At 30.2% G+C, this 19,233-nt stretch overlaps 2 protein-coding genes across 3 annotated transcripts in view; one reads left to right on the top strand and one right to left on the bottom strand.

Annotated features, from left to right (window-relative positions):
• The window catches only part of LOC107442153 (very long chain fatty acid elongase 4-like), a 122,381-nt gene that overhangs the window by 39,787 nt on the left and 63,361 nt on the right, over positions 1-19,233 (bottom strand). The window lies entirely within an intron of this gene.
• LOC107442150 (very long chain fatty acid elongase 4-like) overlaps positions 1,985-19,233 on the top strand; it is a 24,986-nt gene continuing 7,737 nt past the window's right edge. Inside the window, exons 1-4 of one of the 2 annotated variants that reach the window (XM_043056393.2) lie at positions 1,985-2,124; positions 3,940-4,124; positions 15,816-15,893; positions 17,375-17,434. In XM_043056393.2, coding sequence (XP_042912327.1) covers positions 2,082-2,124; positions 3,940-4,124; positions 15,816-15,893; positions 17,375-17,434 — 366 coding nt within the window. In that variant the 5' untranslated portion in view covers positions 1,985-2,081. The remainder of the gene's footprint in view (positions 2,125-3,939; positions 4,125-15,815; positions 15,894-17,374; positions 17,435-19,233) is intronic. The other variant, XM_043056394.2, reaches the window with a different exon arrangement.

Raw genomic sequence — 19,233 nt, 5'->3', positions numbered from 1 at the left:
TACATAGGTAAGCATTGTTTATATTAGTAATCTTTCTAAAATTACTTGTGAAAGTGATTTAAATTAATTTATTTCTTAAGTTTCTTCAAAACCAAAATTCTTTTTCCATAAATTTTTAAAAGCTTTATGTAAAGTGAAACGCAACGAAATGGACTGAATAAGTTATATTCAGAGTTATTCCGTGCTTTTTCCAATTTTTTATTAATAAAGAGAATTTTATTGAGATTTTGAATTTCGAGAATTAAAATTATATACGTAGTTTTAAGTGATGTCAATAGGTTTGTACTTTATGATTCAATGGTTTTTGATCATTATTTTATTAAATAATAAAACATAATGTATTCAGAAAAATATTTTTTACAGAAAATCTTAGTGAGAAAAAAATTTAAAACTGCCCATCATTTTTGCCTAAAATAGTTCCAGTAATGTGGTAATAAGTGACGTAAATCACTTTCTCATTCTAACTGAGCTAGTGGAATCATTTTTGGAATGGCCGCTACCTTCCTTTTTTTCAGGATCAAGAACCAAAATATGTTTATTCGTTTTCAATTTCATGTTTGTATTTGATTATGCAACTCAAAACATCGTTTTATCTAACTGATGAACATAAGGTATATTCATAGAAAATTAAAATTTTGCATATATGAATGAAATTAAAATGCGATCCTAACATCAAAAGTAATTCAGATGCATTAATTAGAAATTTATATTTTTAATAAACTCTTAAATTAAATTTGTCGTGAATATGTCTGACAAAAATTATTTTCAAAAACCATCAAAATGTTACCTCAATGTTTTGGAATTTTAAAGTCATAATTTTAGTGTTATTTTTACTCAATGTTTAGTGATTGAAACAAAATAAGTCATAAGAATGACTACTAGAACAAACCTATACAAATCTTCGCTAGAATGACAAAAGCAGAATCGGTTGTAATTGAATTTATTTTGATTTAACGTTGGTGTAACATCGCTTCGTATAGGATGTTGAATAACCCAAACAATTGTGGGAAGGAACACTTTATTTCGGGTTTACACCGTAATTGATATTCGATGTAAAAAGGGTATAATTTAATCTAAATACTTATAATTGAATTGTAATCTTGCACCAAACTCTCGCGTTTTCACAGATTTTTTTTCCACCTCCGAATACGCCAATGCTGGCGAGCTTTGAATATCACAATTTCAATAAATACCAAGAAAAATATAGCTAGTAGTTTGTTTGCAATCGAGATAGCAAAAGTTTGTTACTGTTCTATACGCTGATCAACACAAACAGTTACATAAAATATGCATGTTTTTATTTGCATGATCAGGATAATTATATTTTAATTTTTAAATCTCTGAGAACTGTTTTAAATGATATTATAATGTATAATTTCTATGAGTTCCAGTTCTGTCAAACATAGTTAGACTCCGTTTTAATGTTCTCTTTCTGCTACGCGACTTTTAGAAACTAATTTAATTTTAAGAATTAGTGTATTAATGTATTTTCTAAATAAATGATTCTTACTTTATATCGTATTACATAAGTAACTTCAGAGGTGTATCTTATCTTACTGTAATTATAAGTTTTATTTTGAGTATTTCCAAGAGGTATGTAAGGCGTGTCACTACACCTCTTTGGTGTAAAGTAATCACCACCGTTTTTGACGCTGAGATAAACTAAATGCTTTTACTTAAAAAAAAACGTTTCATTATTAACGAATTTAGTTATTTTATTTTGAAAATTACGATTGGAAATACTAATGCAACATATATATATATATATATAAATACGAGAAAACACGAAGAAAGTTAAGAANATGTATGTGTATATATATATATATATATATATGTACACCGATATTTTTTAGTTAATTAGTACTCAAAACAGCATGATTAACGAGTCCAGTTTCGGCATAATCTTTTATTTTAACAAACGATGGTGAAATAGCATTTTTTTGAAAGTTGGAACTTTGGAAATTTATTTTTAAAGCTTTATTTGTTGTTGTTCTAAAATTTCAATATTTCAATTGTATAAATATATTGTACTTAATGTTTTTACAGCATTAAAGTTTTTATGATAATCCATCAACGTCAGAATGGTCAGTTTGCAAGGATTGAAAGATTTTTTCTTCAATGAAGGCAAGTATTTCCCCACATTTTTTTAAAAAAAATAAATAATATATTGTTAAGAGTTCTTTTCACTGCGTGCCAAGTGAGCGACTTTTTGTAGTATTCCATCAGTGTGTGAAACATTCAAATGTCTTGAGAAAGATCAACAAAAAATTTAAAAAATAAACGTCTCAATCATTTTGATAGTATGTATTCAGGGATACTAAACGTTATTTCCGAAAGTTTATCCCCCCCCCTCCGGCAGAGGTTATCTTCTATTTTAGACTTCCATTCTCCAGAAAAAGCACGTCTGTCAATCAATAAAGGAACTCCCAAAGAGATGACTCAAGTTCGAATCCCAGCGACGGCTGATGAATGCAAATTCTATTTCCGGCTTTCTCATATCAAGTGATAGATAGGTTCGAATTCTATTGTCATGGGCTAACCGGAAGAGGTTCTCATAGTTTCCTACAATTGTGGGTTAGTTAAATCAAAATCTCCAGTGCGAAGTCAAGTATGTTCCCAAGTGCTTGGTTCGAGAGTTACCTCGTCTTGTAGGTTGGGTTCTACACGAGGCCACGGAGTCGAACGTTGAAAGACGTAAACCAAACAATGGGTCGGCTGTTCAAAGTTGGTATTTCGTTTGTCATAATATAGTTTATTATGAAAAACAACCCTATAATAGGATGCTAAATTGACAGATACATTTCAAAATTATTTAGACTTAACTTATGTAAAATAAATAAATAACTTATAGAATTTTTCAATGTAAGCAATTAATGTTTGAAAACAGAAAATTTTTAAGTCACTTATTCCAACATTAATTTTAAAATGTAAAAGAACTAATGAAAAGGATGAGAAAATGAAAAATAAGTATAGTAACAAAGTAGATAAAAATGGAGGTACTATACCAGAGTTAAAAGAAAAATTTAGGTTGAATCAACGAGCAGCGTATTTTTGGCTGATCTGCGTTGGAAAAACACAACTTGAAACTGAAACAAAACTATAGATCATCAACTGTTTACTTTTTACCTTTTATTCTGCCCAATTTGAAGCTCGGTTTGTTTAAGCTTTCCGTTGCCAATACGAGAAAAGAAATTTCATCGATTTTGTGACGCTATATTATTAAGTGAATAATTCTAAGAAACTGAAGCGGATAGATATATCACTTGATAATATAAGAACTTTATTTGCTTAGTAAAAATAGGAAGGATAAATACATTAAGAACACAACTTTTTTAAAAATTCGATTTCTCAGGAACTATTCGACCGATTTCGCTAAATTTTGCATTTTGTTTTATACTACAACATTCTTTAAAATGATGTGTAAAAAATTGCATGGATTACAATTCAAAAGTTTTAATTCACTATTGTTAAATAAAGTAATAGAAAATAATAAATATTTATTAAAAGTTACTTTTCGCAGAGAGTTATAATTCGATAAGTTAATCTTATAATTGGATGCAAAAAACTTTCAACTCGCTTAAACATTTATCGAGTTATGACAAAATACGCAAAAATTGAAATTAAGGGGTCCAAACTTGTACTCCTCTTTGGACCCTATTTCCCAGATTCTGGATCAGAAATCCGAATGTTTATTTAGCGAAAGTAACCTCTTGTGCCTGATTTCGTAACTTAAAATATCATTTGCAATTAATTAATTAGCATATAAAGATCACCCCCTTTCGAACCATTACGACAGAGTCCTAGGACGTGAATATCCCATCATTTGATCGAAAGTTATTAAGGGTGGTACATTTTTTGCTCTTTGTCCGAATTATTGTTTTAGATAATATAGACTAACAATTCCTTTCTTCTATGTGTTGTTTTTATTTAACGCTATAGATCCAGATAACCTTGAAAGGATTGGGAGCTTCTACACTATAATATCCATAGTGTGTGGCTATGTGGTATTCGTGACATACGTGGGTCCCCGACTCATGAGAGGCCGGAAGCCATTCAAACTGAACAAGATATTGATCACATACAATGCGTGCATCGTTCTAATAAATGCTTTCATCGCATACAAAGTAAGCAGGAATTTATTATAATTCGAGAGATTTACGTAGTATATCGAACACGGAAATTCCGAAAACTTGCAAAGTACTTACATAGAGTACTATACTATAAAATAGAGACAATACTATATAGTCTGTTCAACGAAAATTAATAGTGGAGGTAAACAAAGGGTTGCTGTTTGATCGCCAACGCTTGCCACTTCAACGGTTTCTTCGCTGAATTGGCTATTTTGTTTGATCGACAGAGCTTTCGCTTTTATAGAAAAACGAAAACGATATTCGATTTTTGATACCATAAAATTAGATAAGAAAGTGCAAAATTAAAATATTTACATGAAAATACGTTTTCAATTCGCGATCGCAACGCTCGAGTACGCCATCTAGCGGGAGACTGAAAATATCGGACATTAGTTCCCACAAAGTCATTGGCAATGACGGACGCCATTTCATTAGCACCAAATAAGAAACAAAATTTCCCTAAGGAAAAGGTAGAACTTCTTGAAAAAACTAACCAGAACATGCCAAACATTGAAGCAGAACACGCCAAGCATTTGAAGAACAATTTCTCGATAATTTTTACCTTTCTATTACCAACAACATAACTTCCAATTTCCTGATCACTTGCTGTTACAGATTGTGTGTATTACGGTAAAATAATTTTTTCTGTTTTCAATTCATTACAAATTAAAGTGAAGTCAGCATTGCTTTCGTCATTCCAATGAATAAATAAGAATTCAGAATATGCACAGAACTGTATAATATGTAGTTATAGAATATTGTTCTTCTTTATAGAACAGTATATATTTCTGTATCTATTATTCGTAAAACAACAATAAAGAATCATCCGAACTACTTGAAATAGATTCATTTGTGCTGATTATTAATAAATTTGTATCGTTTTCTTGGTAATTATTATTTTGTTTTGAAGGAATAATTTCAACTAGAATTCAGCTATTCTGTTTTTAGCTACATATTCAAATTCATATCAATTATAAAATTTTACTGTGTAGTATGTTATCTAAAAGTAATGAAGGGATAAACTATGCATATATTATTTGAGAATAAAGTTTTCAAACAAGGAACTTATCATTTTGGAATTCTCCGGGAATTATAAATCAGGTAAGTGCAATGATTTTTACAATAAAAAATTTGCTTGTAAATATTTTTTTTTCATTTGATGATGGTTCTCTACAGAATGGTTTTTTACGTCTGATTAAGAACTATAAGAATAATAAAAAAAGAAACAATATGAAAGTTTTTATTTCAATGTAAAGAATTCTTAAAATCTTTTTTTTATCCTAAGAATTCTTTATTTTCCGTTTTTTAGTTTATAATTTTTTGATAAAAATTGTTCTCAAAATACTTTTTTTGAAAAATTAAATGGTATAACATTATGTGTTTATGTATACTTCTTGTATATTCCAATGTTTGAAGTAATATGATTCAGAAAAGTATGGAATAAAAATTCGGTACTTACGTATTAACGCCACCGCCGCTACAGATTTGGCGGTTTTTAAGTGCCGCCAATCTACACTTAAAATTTTTGCGACAATTCATAAAATAAAACACTTTATTTAAAATCAAAATAGTTAATCGGATTTCGGTGGAAAATGAGCCGATATAGAGTTTAGCATAGATTCAAAACAATCATATCGCCATATGAACTCTGATAAATAAGATTCCAAATGAAATAACATTTCCAAAACGTACGTTTACCAAGATAAAGTTTTATGTTGTGGGAATTGGTACATTTTCGTTTTTTCGGTAAAATATTTCCCTCCTGAAAAAATAAAATTGCATCTTGTTTTGTTTTTGGCAAATCCCAAAGACGAATATTCGTAGCACTAAAAATGGCGACAAAAAAGAATTATTTTTTTTTTTTGTTTTTGTTTCGTCAGCATTCTTTATTTTACGTTTCTTAGTTTCTAAATAATGATTTTTATTGAAACTTGAAATTTTTTGATAAAAATTGTTGTCAAAAAACGTTGTTTACAAAATTAAATTTCATAAAATTATGAGGCTTATGTATACTTTTTGTTCATTTTAATTTTTGAACTAATATGATTCTTAAAACTATAGAATGTAAAGTTTAAATGTATAAATTATTCAATATCATTAAATTTGGTAAAACTATTTCTCGGGCATTAGGTTTTAACTCTTATAAGAATATACAATTTTTTTTCTGTTAATGTACAAATATTTTTCCGATGTGTTTTGGATATTCCTTCTCTAATAAAAAGAGATACCATTTCGTTTTCGTTTGCATAAGAAAGAATACCAAATATTTTTCTTTTTTAAATTTAATTAGCCACAATAAAGAAGGAACGTTGCAATGCTACGTGCTACATTAAAGACGTCTCTAGAGTAACTGAATCACTGTTCATATGGAAATCGCAGGTATCCGTCTCATACAACAACGCCCCCTATAGTTCGTTGCGATCGCGAATTGTTTCAGTGAACACATAATTTTATTTTGAGAATAGTTTTAATGTATTTCCTATTTTTTAAGTTTAAATTAAATTAGTTTTATTATATTTTGCATAAATATCTATGCAAAACATAACTTTTATAATTCCATCGTAAAAGTCGTATAGAATTCGCGATCGCAACGAACTATAGGGGGCGTTGTTGTAAGAGACTAAAACCTGCGATTTCTATATGAACAGTCATTCATTTACTCTAGAGACGTCTTTAATGTAGCGTGCAGCATTGCAACGTTCCTTTTTTATCGTGGCTAATTAAATTTAAAAAAGAAAAATGTTTAATATCCTTTCTTATGCAAACGAAAACAAAATGGTATCTCTTTTTTTTAAAGAGAAGGAACATCCAAAACACATCGGAAAAATATTTGCACATAAACAGAAAAAAATATGTATATTCTTATAAGAGTTAAAACCTAATGCCCGAAAAATAGTTTTACCAAATTTAATGTTATAACATGAAAGGCCTATTTAAACTTTACATTCCATAGTTTTAAGAATCATATTAGTTCAAAAATTAAAACGAACAAAAAGTATACATAAACCTCATAATTTTATGAAATTTAATTTAGTGAAAAAGGTTTTTTGACAACAATTTTTATTAAAAAATTTCAAGTTTCAATAAAAATCATTATTTAGAAACTAAAAAACGCAAAATAAAGAATGCTTACGATACAAAGCAAAAATGAAAAACCCAATTCTAAAAATTCCTTACATTAAAATAAACAACTTTCATGTTTTTTCTTTTTTGATTCATAATCGGACGCAGAAAACCATTCTATAGAAAACTATCATTTAAATCAAATAAGAAAAAAATTACTTAAAAGTAAAATTTTTCATTTTATAAAAATGAACACTTACCTGCTTTATAAATCAAAAGAATTCCCAAATGATTTGTTCTTCGATTTTTGTTACCATTTTTTAGTGCTATGAAAATGCGTCTTTGGGATTTGCCAAAAATAGAAAAGATGCAATTTTATTTTTTCAGGAGCGAAATATTTTGCCCATTGTCCACCGAAATCCGATAAACTACTTTGATTTTAAATAAAGTGTTTTATTTTATGATTTGTTGCAAAAATTTTGGTGTAGATTGGTGGCACTTAAAAACCGCCAAATCTGTAGTTGCGGTGGCGTTATTACGTAAGTACCGAATCATATTACATCAACAATTAGAATATGCAAGAAGTATACATTAGCACATAATTTTATACCATTTAATTTTTCAAAACAATTATTTTAACAACAATTTTTATCAAAAAATTATAAACTAAAAAAAGTAAAATAAAGAATTCTTAGGATAAAAAAAACGATTTTAAAAATTCATTATATTGAAATAAAAGACTTCCATATTGTTTCTCTTTTCATTCTTATAGTTCTTAATCAGACGTAAAAAAGCATTCTGTAGAGAACTATTATAAAATAAGAAAAAAAATTTTACAAGCTAATTTTTTATTATTAAATCATGACACTTACCTTCTTTATTAATCCGCAGAATTCCAAATGAAATGCTCTTCGTTTGATAGGTTTATTTTCAAATAATATGTACATAGATTATCCCTTTATTACTTTTAGATAACATACCATACATGAAAATTTTATAATTGGGTATAATATAAAAAAAAACACAACTACTTCCACTTAGTAGGAATAACATTTACCACGACGCAATGCTAAATTCTATGCCACTATCCACATAAATGCCACTATCCACATAAATCAATTATTAATCAAAAATCGAATATCAATTACTTTTCTTTATAATGCAATAAAATCTGGCGAGCAGCTATTTAAACGATCAAACACTTCGTTTGTTTATTTGTGGCTTGAAGTTAGGCTCGCAGAAAATACCGTTCATGGGTTAAATTTAGTAGGAAGAACACAACCTGTGACGTAGGCTATAGTATACCCAATTGTAAGATTTTGATATGAATTTGAATATGTAGCTTAAAAGCAGAACAGCTGAATTCTAGTTGAAATTATCTATTCTTTCAAATCTAAAAAATACTTACCAAGAAAACGATAAAAAATTTATTAATCATCAGCACAAATGACGCTATTTCAAGTAATTTGGATGATTCTTTATTGTTGTTTTCCGAATTATATAGATACAGAAATATATACCGTTCTATAACAAAGAAGAATATTCTATAACAATTGCTGTTCTTGACGTTCTGAATTCACATTTATTTATTGGAATGACGAAAGCAATGTTGACTTCAGTTTAATTTGTAATGAATTGAAGACGGAAGAAATGTATTTTACCTTAAAACACACATCTGTAACAGTATGCGATAGCGAAATCGGAAGTTATCAGTTGCAAATTTGTTGATAATAGAAATTGAAAATTATTGAGGAATTTTCTTCAAATGCTTGGCGTGCTCTGTTTCTGAAAGATTTAACAATGTTCTGGAGAGTTTTTTCAAGTTTTTCGGTATTTTCCTTAGAGAAATTTTGCTTCTTATTTCGTGCAAAGAAAATGGCGACAGACTCAGTCAGTGATTCTGATGGAACTGAATGAAAACGTGATAAATTAATGTCTGAAATTTACAGGCTCCCGCTAGAGGGCGTACTCGAGCGTTGCTATCGCGAATTGAAAAAATATGTTAAAAAAATACTCTTTATTTTCATAATTACAATTTTTTCTTAAAATTTATTAAAAGTTAAATAATATTTAAAATAGTTTTATGTTTCACCGATTGATTTAAAATATATATTTGAAAGAACTGAATTTATTTGTATTTTTAAACTGTTATCTTTATTTTTCTGAGGGAAGTATTAAGAAAATAATTACGCTAAAAGAAACTTGGAACTTTTTTATAGGTCTCACAAAATCTTTTGTTAAGAAAAATATAACCACTAACCTATAAAAAAAAAGCAGTCTGTAAACCTCGAACTCAATAGGTTTTTGAAAATAGAATGAAGTGTCAAATCTATTTAATTCTGCGTAACATTTGAATTTGAATGAAAAGAACAAATTTTCAAGAATTACTATATTAACGATGAATTAATCATGGATAATAACAATTAATTATATCATTAAAAAGTAAAATTTTTATTTATTTCAAATGCGCTCTTACTTTCCAATATCGCTCGGTAGACGACGACCCGTGGGGGGCCCTGCAGCACAGGATGCGGTGGTCGTCCAAAACAGCTTGGCTCTTGCATAGATAACAATAGGGATCAGGTGCCAGCCCTAAACGAAACAGGTGCGCGGCTAGGCTGTCATGTCCGGTATATAGTCGAAACTGAGCCACCGCTTCACGGCGCGGCCAGTCTGGAATGGTGTTCTGTCGAAGATCTCTCCACACTTTAGTTTTTTTCCCTTTCTGATAATTGGTCATGGAAATCCCCATTGATTATTGATCTAACAATCCTTTTTAAAGTTGAAAAGGGGACTGGGCTGCTAAGAGCCTGGAGAATTCTTGTGCCTCTCTTTGCCAAAACATGAGCCCTCTCTTTTCCTGCTATATCACAGTGCCCGGGAATTCCCTTTCCTGGGCACGTATCGCATCCTGACATTTTAGAACGTCGCAATTGGAAGGGCAATGCATAGATTCAATCGAGCAAAGCGCCACCTTCGAGTCTGAAAGGATAACCGCCTTTGAAAAAGTCTCAATAAAACAAAAAAGCTGTTCGAGAGCAATACGATAGCAACAACTTCCCCGTCAAAAGCAGATCTATTGGCACCCACTGGGGCACCAAAGGAGAAGATATTACAAAAGATACCAAGCATCCAGCATTTGGTTCCACAAGCTCCAGGATTTGGTTGATCCGGATCGAAAGAGCCATCTGTAAAAACTCTCAGCCAGAGTGGTTTTAAAAAGTAAAAATGAAACTAGGTACTTATCTCAAGATTCACTCTCAGAACTTGTAGAATCCTCGTCGTTGGAATTGATATTTATTACTAGAGAATTAACAGTGTTTTCGATGGCTTCGTTCAAATCCCACATTTCTTTTTCGATTTTCTGAGTATGTCAATGCAATTTTTCCACTTTTCAACTCCAATTTCATTTAAACTTCTCATGCACAATCCTTCTACTTCCGATAACTTGAAATTTTTGTTTTCTTTGGCCACTGAACCTTTCATTTGGGCCCAAATCAGCTTAATTGGATTCAATTCAGCGAGATAGGGGGGGGCCTTGAAATCATTAGATTATTGCGTCTAGCAGGTTCATCCACCGCGATTTCGTCAAATCTGTGCTTATGAACCTTCATTATTTCCAGTAGTTGTTCTGTTTTTAGCATACCTTTTTCATGACTAACAATGTTTTTAGATTTTAGCCAGTCTTTAATTACTTGTTTCATCGATGATGCGTTAGGATTTTATCTTCTTTACGAAAGTGATATGGTGCATTGTCCATCACAATAACAAAGTTCAGCTCTAGAAAGGGTAGAATTTTCTCGAACCATTCTTCAAAACACGCTGCATACATATCCTTATGGTAATCCTTGTATTTGGTCGATTAAAAAAGTAGAAGTCCTTCTTTTAAAAAGCCTGCATCGCTACCAATGTGCGTAATAATAAATCTCTCACCTTTGCTAGAAGGTGATTTTAATCCTGTAGACAGACCAGATAATAATGCTTGTTTTGTCGAGATAATGGACGTATTATTCCACACTTTGTCTTGACTATCTCTAGCATTCAACCATGTCTCATCCATATAATAAATTTTTCTTCTTTATGATCTCTTTCTGTGAATTGTTCTTAAATATCTTCTCCTCCACAAAATTATTTCATCTTTTTCAGTGAGTGAGCTGTTCCGTCCTCGGTTTTGATGTTTGAAGCCTAATTTTTTTAATGGGGAATAAAATGTCGTTCTTTTAAAGTTTGGTAAATCAGAATCATCGTTCAGAGCTTTAAGAACTTTGCTTATTGTCGGAATTTCGTTACCGTGGAAAAAATCATGAACTCTTTTTCGAAATTGTCAATGTCATCCAAAAAGGTTTTACAAGATTTAGTCCTCTTCGGTGAATGTAATATACCATCCCTTTTATATTCTTTAATAATTCTGTAAACAGAAGCTGTGCTAACTCCCGATGCAGAAGCCGCATGGTCAGCCACATCAATGATTGAAACATCTGGTTTTGAATGCACCTCTGCTTTATAAATGTTCAATATTATTTCCCTCTCAGCTTTACTTATGTAAGATTTCTTCTGCCGTTTTTTAAGAGGACTTAAATTCATCACTTTATTTCCATATTGCTCATGAAACACCTGCAAAAAGACACTACGGCGAAACAAACAACCCTCTAAGAAATAAGAGTTTTTGCTTGACTGATAGGCGCTATTTCTCATTATTCTGGCGCCAAGCAGACAACGGTATTGCTCCAAATAGAACGTCGCTTTGTTTACTTTCACTATCAGTTCTCGTTGAACAGAATTTTTTTTTTGTAAGTCACAATTTGATGTGAAAAGATAACATTCGTATAAAATGTAATACTTATTACTATAGTGTCATAAGACCTTGAATACTATTTAAAAAAACTGAGAAAATTGCCACAATTTTCATTTGAGTACTTTAATTTGAATAATATGAATTCTCGTAGAACAAATTATAACAGATGATTTCTTTTTCACGCACTCTCTATTACTTTCAGTAAAAGTACGTTTCTTGTGTTTAATTTTCAGTAACGAATTTCTAAAGGGTTGTCTTATATCAAGAAAATTGAATTTTAGTCAATGAAAATCCGATGATAAGTTTAAAAGTAACTCAGCAGGTTTTAGCTTTATTTTTGTCACTATACTTGATTTGATAAACTGAATCTCTAATTTTCGTCCAAAATGAATAATTTCAAAAAACTGAAGCGAAAAAGTAAACTTGAAAATTTCATTAGCTTCAATAAATTATTAAGGTTAAAAAAAATCCTCATTTTTCAAGCCCTCAAAAATCGAACATTTTCAAAACTCTCCAGATGTGAATGAAGAATCCAAAACAGATTTAAAGAGAAAGAAAGAAAACGCACAGTTGCTAATCGAAGAACAAAACAAGAAAGAACCGTGACTGGCTTATCTGCCTCGTTTGACTGCCGTCGTATCCCTAACCTAGGGTAAACTAACCAGTGAAGGAACACTTAAGCTTAGCTTGCTTTTAAAAAAATCATAAAAATTTCAAAATTTGTGATTTTCGCTAAATGGCAGAGCCGACATATTTGTTATTAACTGCCGAATTATGTAAAAAAAAAATTAGAGAACTTACATAATATTGTTTTAAGCTTTTGGTGGTTCATATAATAAGTAGTAAGATGATCAACTGAAGGAACAGTTCTTACCAGTGAATAAACACTAAATTTTCCAGTGAATGAACACTTAATCTAGAGTCTAAATCATGAATGTTTATTCATTGTGTAATCCAATGATATTTTATTACTGTTATTTTATCGCGTTTTTTAAAAAAAATCTTTTCCCCCATATTTTTTGAAACTTTTTTTCAAACTTTTCAAGTATTTTTTTCTTCTCTTCATCCTATTTTCTTGTTTTAATTTTTTTCCAGCTCTTTCAGTCTCTTTAAATTTTTGTCCTTTTTCTGAAGTTAATGCAAAAGGTAATTTATTTCTCTTTATTTTGATTTGATCTTCCTCTTTTATTCTTATATTTGGCCAATGTAAATGTATTTTTGAATTTTCTTGATTTTTTAGTACTATTTCTCGAATTTCTCACTGGATAATTGATGGGAAAAGGTGTTTTGAATTTTGAGGGAAATCCATCTGTCATTCACTTATATCTAGTGGGTCTTCAGCACTACTTACCATTTTCCGACTTTGATTACTAATGGAATGAATTGTTTTTGCATCTAACGATGCCTCAACAGGACTTATGTTAAAATCAGTTTTTAAGATACATTCATTATCAATGTTAGTTGTTTCAGCTTCGGTGTCAAAGTCTGACTTAACCAAATGTTCTTTTTGCATTAAATTCTTCCACATTTAGAAAAGCAAAGGCTATTGGATATTAAGGAGATTAGACTCTTCGGTCAATGTTCCTTTAAAAATTTGCAACATATCTTGTGATATTTCATTCTCAAGCTTCCGAAGAAATAATGAATCGTTACTCGAAGTTCTCGTTTATCGAAATTTCTTACTCATTAGATCATTGTGTCTCTCTTGCATGCATTGTTAAAGTCAACGTTTTCAACATCAAATGGAAAAATACCACATTTTATAAAAACATTTCAACTTCATCAGTTGATGCCTAAAAAGCGTCTTGAAAATGGGTGCAAAATTGCCTCTACATATTGTTTTACGACTCCTTTTTTTCAAGATCAAGCGGAAGTTTCATTTAAGTTTTCAAAGCTCGAAATACGTCTACATCACAAGACGGGAACACACTAGTAGAATTAGGTTGAAAGCTAAACCAGAGAATTTGTTTTGATAAATAAAACTTGCTCAGTTTCAAATTGATGTGAGATTGATACCCATCCAGAAGAAGCAAAATAGGGAATTTGATGGCATTTTCAATTTGCCAATGGGTAGAAAGAAGCATTTGCAATATATTCGTAAAATGTTGTCATCGTTTCACCTCATTAATCCCTTTTTCCAATGAAATATATAGCTGGAACTGATTCTGTAGTACCTCGTGGAATTCTTCAGTAAGAAAAAACTACCAATTGAGGTAATTTTTCCACTAGCTGAAATGTTGGCCAGGACTGTTGTTCTTTCTTTTCATTCCTAGGAACTATAGAATATAAATCCTTATAACTTTGGGGGCAAAAGATTTTTCCCGTTTAAGGGCAGTACTAATTTCCTGTTTCGTTCGCATTGTAGATGCGATCACATTCTGAAAGGATGACAAGGCTACTTCCCTCCTTAAGATTCCTCTTAGGTTAAGCCACTCTCCAATATTATTCTCAGTTTAAGAAAGGAGTTTTAAATTTAGAAATTATCTTTGCATTGCCCTGAGTTATCAGTGGATGTTGACTTAAAAAAAGCTTCACCCATGTTTCACCTGGATGGCTGTCTTCAAATGAATGTTTCCTACCCGTTCCCGTCATGACGTTAAAGACTGCATTAGGATAATAATTTAGCTAATTATTAGTACAATGGCCAGCAAAGAAATGTTTTATTTAGGCTTTGATTATTATATTTTAGTTTTCGATTGGTAGACATAGTTTATTAAGGTGTCTAAGGTATGATGGAACTAACCACTCCATTTATAAAGATAAATTATAAATAAATTATGATTATAATTCTTTCCATAAATTTAGCAATTAAATTAACATTTTGAAATGAAATTATTTTAGGAATTATTCATGCAACATTTAACAGAATTTTAGGTGTCTTCTATATCGCAGAACTACTAATTAGCTTAGAGCCATGTAAAATCATATTTCACACCTACTGTTCATTCATTGGGAAATCTATTCCCACTGAAGGAACAGGCATGTTCCTTCACTGGTTAAAAGTTGTTTTCTGTATTTTTAACATAATTTTGGTGTGTAATATGACTAAAGGTACAAGAAAATTAAATTTTTTCTTTAATTTTCTTTAACTTGGAAAAATCCTAGTAAAGGAACACTTGTTCATTCATTGGTTTTTCATCGTTTGGTAATCCAGTGAATAAACACCCCCTAATCCCAGTACTTGCTTAGTGCTATGATGCTTAAAATAAATAAAACGTAACTTTAATAACCCTATTTCGAATTCTTTTTTTCACAGTGAGAAAAATAGAACTATTATATGCAATTAATTTCACTTTAAACGAATAACTACAAACAATGACCTTATAATTTTGTCATAGAAACAATGTGCTGAACAGATACTAAAAAATTCAAAATTTTTCAGTGAGAAAACTATATAATCAGGCAACCCAATGCATTGTTAGATGACTTCCTATTGTTAGGTAGTAAGCTACTGTTACCAATCAATCTAAGTAAAAAGGTTTAAAATCTTAATTTTAAGAAATATTTATCAAGTGTTCATTCACTGGGTTGTGTTCCTTCATTGGTTGGTTTACCCTACAGCGATTTTTTGTTTTCATTATTCATTCATTGCTTCAGCTTTAATTTATTTGTCGTTTTTTTTTCAATTAACAACGCTTCCTTTCATTTTTGAAATCTTTTTCTTCCAAGTTTATTTACGTCTAGTGAGTTTTGAGAGCGGGTGCCTGCTCTTAAGCGCTCCAAACATATAATTTTCTTTTTAACTTACTAAATTTTAAGGCGAAGGGAGTTGTTCTAATTGAATTTTTGTTTATTTCATTACATTAATTCGGTTCATTTGTTTTCAGATTGGAACACATGTTTACCCTCGCCTCTACATGATGTGCTGGTCTAGAGATTCCTATGATATTGATTATCACATAAAGGTAATTGGGTTAACATTCAAATATTTTTTATAAATTATCGAAAGACAGAAAATGAGTGAGAAACGTATTTTCTTCCGGTTCAAAGAATTCTTTTTTGAACTACTGTCGAGACCCGGTTTAGCGAACCCCTATTTACCGAACTTCACGATTTAACGAATTTTATGAAGTGATTGAAGTTAAATGTATAGGAAACAATGAATAGCGTCTCTTAACACAGTGGGTCGATGATTATGAATCTTCAGTGAAAACTGTTGCTTTTTCTGATGCTTTTGCATGGTTTGGAAACAGAGAAAACTTACCTAATGCATCAAGAGTATTTTCTTCTCTTCATGATGCCGAAAAAGAACTTTTTAAAGTAAGAAATCAAGCAAATAAGCAAACCTTATTCTCGAAATACTTTAAAAATTCAAATGAATCAGGGTGTAATCATTCGTTGTACTTTAAGTTCCTGAATAAAAAGTGTAAGATTTGCTTATTAGAGATCGAATATTTCATAAGATGAGTCAAATTTTATTTTTAATTTTGCCGTCCGATATTACGAATTATCCCTGATTTAGCGAATAGTATTTTCGGTCCTTATGAATTCGTTAAATCAGGGTCCGACTCTATTTCAAAGATAAGACATTTTTGATAGCTACCCTTTCTGTATTGTCAACTGAAGAAAGTTCTTTTAAAAAATAATAATTATTTTTTGGGTCCGTTTTGTCACGTCAAGTATAACCTTCTGAGGTAACAGTATCGATATTTATTTTGATAACCCATTCGAAACAAGTTTCTATATATCTGGCAAGATGAACAAAGTGCCCATTCACTGCGTAATTAGGGTAGAATCTTGTTTACTATGAATCGATCCAATAATATACGGAGCCGAATAATATTGTTTTGAGACGTTCTTTCGATCAGATAACGGTGTTCTGACGAATAATACAAAATCAACGAGAAAGTTTAATATATGAATTAGTAAAAGTACAACACTACATTAATAAGTATAAATAAGTATTAATATTAAAATAAGGAAAATAATGAAGAAATATATAAGAGTAAAAATTATTTTATGGGATTATTTGTAGTAAAAGGTGTAAGTCAGCGAATCACCCGTGCATTGAAAGAGGAGGAGATTCAAGACTGCTTCTTCAACGAAATTCAGCAACATTTAATCAAGAAAATTGCAAAATTTCGATAGAAGAGTGAGCAACAAAGCCGCGGAGCTCTTTTGCTAGATTCCATACATACACCTATTCCATGTTTGCTCATTTTTCAGTAAAAAAAGAAATAATCTGTAATTGATAAAAAAAATGTTTTCTATTTATTTCAAATCGTGAGTAAATTTTGAGATACCCTTTGTAAGCTAAGTGAAATGATAGGTATATTTACTGTTGTGTTTGGTTAAATTCTTTTTAAAAATATTTCTTACTAATATTAACGTAATATCTGAATTTAATTAAATAATGCATATTTAAAAAGTTCTATTTTATTTTCAGTACATATTCAAGTATGGTTGGTGGTTCTATCTTAGTAAATATGTTGATTTTCTTGATACAGTGAGTATATTTAAATCATATTTCTATTCTTTTACCTGAACATATGACGCACTGGGGTGTAATACCTATCCAAATAGGGTGTTAAAAAACTCTAAAACACGTGTGTTATTTTAAAATAATAACGAATTGTATTTTCATACATACTTAATAAGGTGTAGTTAAATCTTAACTCCAATATATGAGAAACTTTACTCGAAATTCGGATAAATTTTCTCCATTCTTGAATTTTTTCCACCAGTTTTGGCGTATGTTTGTGAACCCTTCAGATGATCGATATTTCTGGTTTACAATCGAGTAGAGAAGATTTCAGTTTGATTTTGCCTCGTATGATGCTTTTATTTCACAGGAACAAGTAAGTAAACTGTTATAAAAAATAAATGCATTTCTTTCATTATATATGAAAGACAATTATGCTCACATAAAAAGGTTTACGAAAAACTGACTGTTAACTGTATTCAATAATTTTATAATATTTAATTTTTGTCCCCTACGGCTTACATTATTCGAATTCATATTAATATTTTCTCTGTGCTGTGTGTATCTTTGATTAGCAAACTAATTTTATTTTAACAAAAATTATATATTTGCATCCAGAATTAATGATTCTTGTCTTATATCGTATCGTAAACATAAATATTATTTCTATCATATCTTATTGTAGTTATACATTTTGGTGATAATGTGTAACAAAAACGGTTACTTTTCACCAAGTAGAACATTCTTAGAGTTTCACTACTCCTATCCTTCTTTCTTAGAGTAGTGAAAAGCCACTAAGTAGTGACCATCCGTTTTGCCTTTGAAATACACTCTTTTTTACATTGTCCCATTTTAAAGGGCTTTTATTGTTTTGAAGAATCTGCAACTTTAGAATATGTATTTGTGTGATATTATTCGCCTCTATTCTTCAAAAATTTAGCATAAATGTGTTTAATTCCGTACACTGATTCAAGTATAAAATTCTGATAGTACTGAAAAATTACAAAAACAAATTTTATGAATAGAGCAACATTTTGAGGTTTGGATAAAAAAAAACCTAACTTTAATAAAAACAAATGTACTCACAAAGGAGTCGTTAAAAATATTGCTTATGCACCTAAAAGGATGGGAGATCTGCATAATATTAAATCAAATCAAAAAAATATTATAATAGTTTTTTTAGTCTTTGGTTCTGAGACTTTTTTAGAGATTTGTATGATGGACGTTTCGAAATATATTCTGCTGAGTTGAGTAATAATAAACAAAATAAATAAATGAATAAATTAAAGAAAAGAAAACAAAGAGCACCGAAAAAGACGGACTAAAAATAACTATTGAAAAAGAGCACCACATGAACAATTGAATGAACTAAACGACCGTTTCGATTTGGTCGCTGGTGCTCGAATTTAATGAAATGAAATATTAATTTGTAATTCGTAAATAGTATTTTTCGTTAAAAATAACTAATTTACAAGGGTTTTTCAAAGTTCATGGGAAAAAAACTTTTCACGCTTCAATACACTTTAACTACATGATTAGAACATTTAAATACTTAAGCACACGTAAACATCACATCTATCTATCTATCTAAATATATAGTTCTCTTACACGGCACCAAAAAAAAGCCTCATTACAACTCCCCGAATGGCAACGTTAGAAAATCGACCAATGATATCTGCTAAAAATGTCACATGGCCAATGTCACATGAGGTGGCTAAGCATGTAGCGCTTTTAAAAACGGAAACAATAACCAGAGTGAGCATTATCAGGTTGTTCAATTCAGATTCATGCCCTAAAAACATGATAATATTTAATTTAAACTG

Source organism: Parasteatoda tepidariorum, chromosome 8 (assembly GCF_043381705.1).
Source record: "Parasteatoda tepidariorum isolate YZ-2023 chromosome 8, CAS_Ptep_4.0, whole genome shotgun sequence".
Taxonomy (NCBI): Eukaryota; Metazoa; Arthropoda; class Arachnida; order Araneae; family Theridiidae; genus Parasteatoda; species Parasteatoda tepidariorum.
This window is presented reverse-complemented; position numbering and strand designations above follow the sequence as displayed.